Source organism: Elephantulus edwardii, unplaced genomic scaffold (genome assembly GCF_000299155.1).
Source record: "Elephantulus edwardii isolate Elephantulus edwardi_28Jun2011 unplaced genomic scaffold, EleEdw1.0 scaffold00003, whole genome shotgun sequence".
Lineage (NCBI taxonomy): Eukaryota > Metazoa > Chordata > Mammalia > Macroscelidea > Macroscelididae > Elephantulus > Elephantulus edwardii.
In genome coordinates this window covers 829,569-833,575 of record NW_006399753.1, presented here as the reverse complement: position 1 = coordinate 833,575, position 4,007 = coordinate 829,569, and the positions used below count along the sequence as shown (strand labels likewise).

Genomic DNA, 4,007 nt, shown 5'->3' with positions numbered 1-4,007 from the left:
CTCGGCCCCCAGGCCCCCAGAGCTCGGCCCCAGCCCGCGCCCTGTCTGCAGACCCGCTATGACTTCACCTCGTGCATGGGCGTGCTGCTGGTGAGCGTGGTCGTGCTGCTCATCTTTGCCGTCCTCTGCATCTTCATCCGGAACCGCATCCTGGAGATCGTGTACGCCTCACTGGGTGCTCTGCTCTTCACCTGTGTGAGTGGGGGCGCTGTGTGGGGGGGAGGGCAGGTGGGTAGGAAGTGGGGGGAGCATCTCCTCACCATGGCCTTGCTGCCCCCAGTTCCTGGCGGTGGATACCCAGCTGCTCCTCGGCAACAAGCAGCTGTCCCTCAGCCCCGAGGAGTACGTGTTTGCCGCCCTGAACCTGTACACGGACATCATCAACATCTTCCTCTACATTCTCGCCATCATTGGCCGTGCAAAGGAGTAGGCTGCATCATCGCTTGCCGGGCCCTACCCGGGGCTGGCGGGCACCCTGCCCTGTGGTGGCAGTGCCACCTGCAACTCCCCCTCTGGCCCTGGACGCGGCTGGGGTAGAGGCCACCCTGACCCGTATGTACACTGCAGACACTCCGTGTGGACCACGTGGCCATGCATGGCCTCTTATAGCCCTCCCGCTCCCCACCCCGGGGTGGCGGGCAGGGTGTCCGTGCCACCTCCCGCCCCTCACTGTTGCATGAGTCCTGCCTGCCAGCCCACCCAGGGACTGGGGGCAACGCCAGGTCCTGGGATGAGAGATTTTGAGCCAAGAGAAGAGGGTGCACGACTCCCCGTCCCAGCTCCCAGCCGGGCAGTCTCCTCTCCCCCCGGGGGGCCACCCTCCGGGGCAGGGGGTGGGCTGCATTCCTTTGCTGAGCCTCTGGGCAGAGGGGGTGAGGATAGTTATTTGGGGGAAGAAGACCCCTCCCTCTGTTCTGCCATCATTAAAGTTCCAATAAGCAGATGTGTCCCTGAGTTTGTGTTCTTGTCACCTGTGTCCTGAGGACTTGAGGCCTCACGCCTCCCTGGACAGTGAGGGGGCAGAGCATTATCTCCAAAGGGTCTGAGAGGCCTGGAGGGAGCAGCTTCACAGTGACCCGGGCCTCCCAGCCCATGTGCTGTCCAGTAAGTAGGAGCCTGGATGTGCCACCAGGTTGGGGTCACACAAAGCCTCCACTTCCACCCTGCATGCATGAAATCTTCAGGCTGGAGCTGAACAGGTCAGGCCATCAGGGGACCCCTGGGTGCTCAGGCAGGTCCCTCATGTCTGACCCAGTACCCCCCACATTCAGCCCCCTCCCCATGGGCTCTGGCACAGAAGCAGCCTTAGCCCTGGACACTCCTCATGTCCTTCCTGGGAGGAGGCTCCCGAGGCTCCTGCCTCCAGCCATCTCCTCACCAATCTGTCCATCTGTGACCGTGGTGCCCACCCCCAGGAGGAACTAGGTGCCCACTCCCTAAAAGGACGTGCACTACAGGTATTCCCTGCCTGCTCCTGCCCCATCCAAGCCTGCAACCTCCACCTCAGTGCTGTCTCCCCCAGACACCCAGGCTGGAGGCAGGCTGTCCTCTTCCCTGGGCGACTGTCCTGTCTGAGTGCACCTCACCCCTCGCCCTCTCTGTCTGTCTGTCTCTCTTTCGCTCACACACACACACAGAGCACCTGGCCCCTCAGTCTAGCTCAGGCTCCTGGCAACTCTCCGCATGACCAACTCTTCCACTCTCACCCACTTGGGCCTATCTGTAATACTGGGGTCACCTGTCACCCACCCGGGGCTGGGCCCGTTCCTAATACTGGAGCCACTACCCCCACCTGGATCTACAGTGATTGCTCATCCGATAAAGTTCACACCCTCACTTGGCAGACAGACCCTACCATCTGTCCATACCCTTGGCCTTGGCACCAGCATCACTGCCCAGCCCAGGTCATGCACAATCACTCCCAGAAGCACTGTCCACCCTCTGCCCCCTGCCTATGTCCATGTCCTCCAAGACGGTCCTTTGTTGGCAGTGCCAGCTGACTGCTTCCATCCCACGCAGCCCCTCCCCTTCCTGCCCAGTCCCCTGCGCTGCCTGCCTTCTTATCTGGCCCAAGACGCTAAGGTGTTGAGGAGCACTTGGCCATTCGCACTGAGGGGCAGTTGGCGCGCTCATGGACAGTGTAGCAGAAAACTGTCTTGGCGAAGCTAAGCTGGACTTGCGGACAGTCCTGACCATTCTGAGAGTAGGGAGCAGGGTCCTGTGATCGCGAAGCCCACATCCTCAGGCCCTGATGGCATTTACTTCTTGGAGGCTGTCCTGTTGGTTCAGGATGCAGAATGAAAGACCATCTGTGGGGTCAACCAGCATGGGTTTTCAGGGTGACTTTCAGAGTCTGCTCTGTGCTCACCCAGCCTGGTGGCCCTGGGTCTGCCCTGCACTCACAGATAAGTCTGGTGGCACCAGGTCTGGCCCGCACCCACAGATAAGCCTTGTCATGCTGGGGGCTGGCCTGCACCCACAGATAGACCTAGGAGTTGTGTTAAGAGTATAAACAGAGCGATCTGCGAACCTGGCGGGCGGCGGGCGGCGGGCGCTCGCACCATGGGAGAGAAACCCGGGACCAGGGTCTTCAAGAAGTCAAGCCCTAACTGCAAGTATTTGTGACCCTGACCTGTGCCTTCCGCTATGGCCGTGAAGATTTGGATGTGCTGGGCTTGTCCTTCCGCAAAGATCTGTTCATCACCACCTACCAGGCCTTCCCCCCAGTGCCCAACCCACCCAGGCCTCCCACCCGCCTGCAGGACCGGCTGCTGAGGAAGCTGGGCCAGCATGCCCATCCCTTTTTTTTCAACAATACCCCAGAATCTGCCCTGCTCTGTCACGCTGCAGCCAGGCCCAGAGGACACCGGGAAGGCCTGTGGTGTAGACTTTGAGATTCGAGCCTTCTGTGCCAAATCACTAGAAGAGAAAAGCCACAAAAGGAACTCTGTGCAGTTCGTGATCCGAAAGGTACAATTTGCCCCCGAGAAACCTGGCCCCCAACCTTTAGCTGAAACCACACGCCACTTCCTCATGTCTGACCGGTCTTTGCACCTTGAAGCATCCCTGGACAAGGAGCTGTACTACCATGGGGAGCCCCTCAACGTCAATGTCCACGTCACCGACAACTCCACCAAGACCGTCAAGAAGATCAAAGTCTCTGTGAGACAGTATGCTGACATCTGCCTCTTCAGCACTGCCCAGTACAAGTGTCCGGTGGCTCAGATTGAACAAGATGACCAGGTATCCCCCAGTTCCACATTCTGTAAGGTGTACACCATCACCCCACTGCTCAGTGACAACCGGGAGAAGCGTGGCCTTGCCCTGGACGGAAAGCTTAAACATGAGGACACCAATTTGGCTTCCAGCACCATAGTAAAAGAGGGTGCCAATAAGGAGGTGCTGGGAATCCTGGTGTCCTATAGAGTCAAGGTGAAGCTGGTGGTCTCTCGAGGCGGGGATTTCTTGGTGGAGCTGCCTTTTGTCCTTATGCACCCCAAGCCCCATGACCACATTATCACCCTCCCTAGACCCCAGTCAGCTGCTCCCGAAACAGATGTCCCTGTGGATACCAACCTCATTGAATTTGATACCAACTATGCCACAGACGATGACATTGTATTTGAGGACTTTGCCCGGCTTCGGCTGAAAGGGATGAAGGACGAGGATTATGATGACCAATTCTGCTAGGAGGGGGCTGGATGTAGGGAGTGGCTGGTGCTGGGAGAGGTAGGGGTAGGACCAAGAGCCCCACTCCTTTTGAGGGGGGTTGGTTATCCTCTTTTCCCCTCCATCCAGCAGCTTCCTCAACCCACTCCTGCCCTCCCTCTCCCTGGCCCCAAGATACGCACTGGACCCATCTCCTGTTGAAAGTGGGCATTAATTTCTTGGCTGTAACTGTGCCTCCCTAACCTCCCAAAGGATAACAAGCTGTGTTTACACCTCAATGTTTTGGAGTCAGGGGATGCTGAATAAAGGAGTGATAGTTGGAAAAAGGGCCAAAAAAA

The 4,007-nt window shown here is 58.4% G+C and overlaps 1 protein-coding gene and 1 pseudogene across 1 annotated transcript in view; both read left to right on the top strand.

Moving 5' to 3' along the window:
* The window catches only part of GRINA (glutamate receptor, ionotropic, N-methyl D-aspartate-associated protein 1 (glutamate binding)), a 2,165-nt gene extending 1,735 nt beyond the window's left edge, over positions 1–430 (top strand). Inside the window, exons 5-6 of the mRNA XM_006879236.1 lie at positions 52–195; positions 281–430. Coding sequence (XP_006879298.1) covers positions 52–195; positions 281–430 — 294 coding nt within the window. The remainder of the gene's footprint in view (positions 1–51; positions 196–280) is intronic.
* Positions 431–2,131: 1,701 nt separating this feature from the next.
* On the top strand, positions 2,132–3,690 carry LOC102845341 (annotated as a pseudogene).
* The last annotated feature ends 317 nt before the right edge of the window (positions 3,691–4,007 follow it).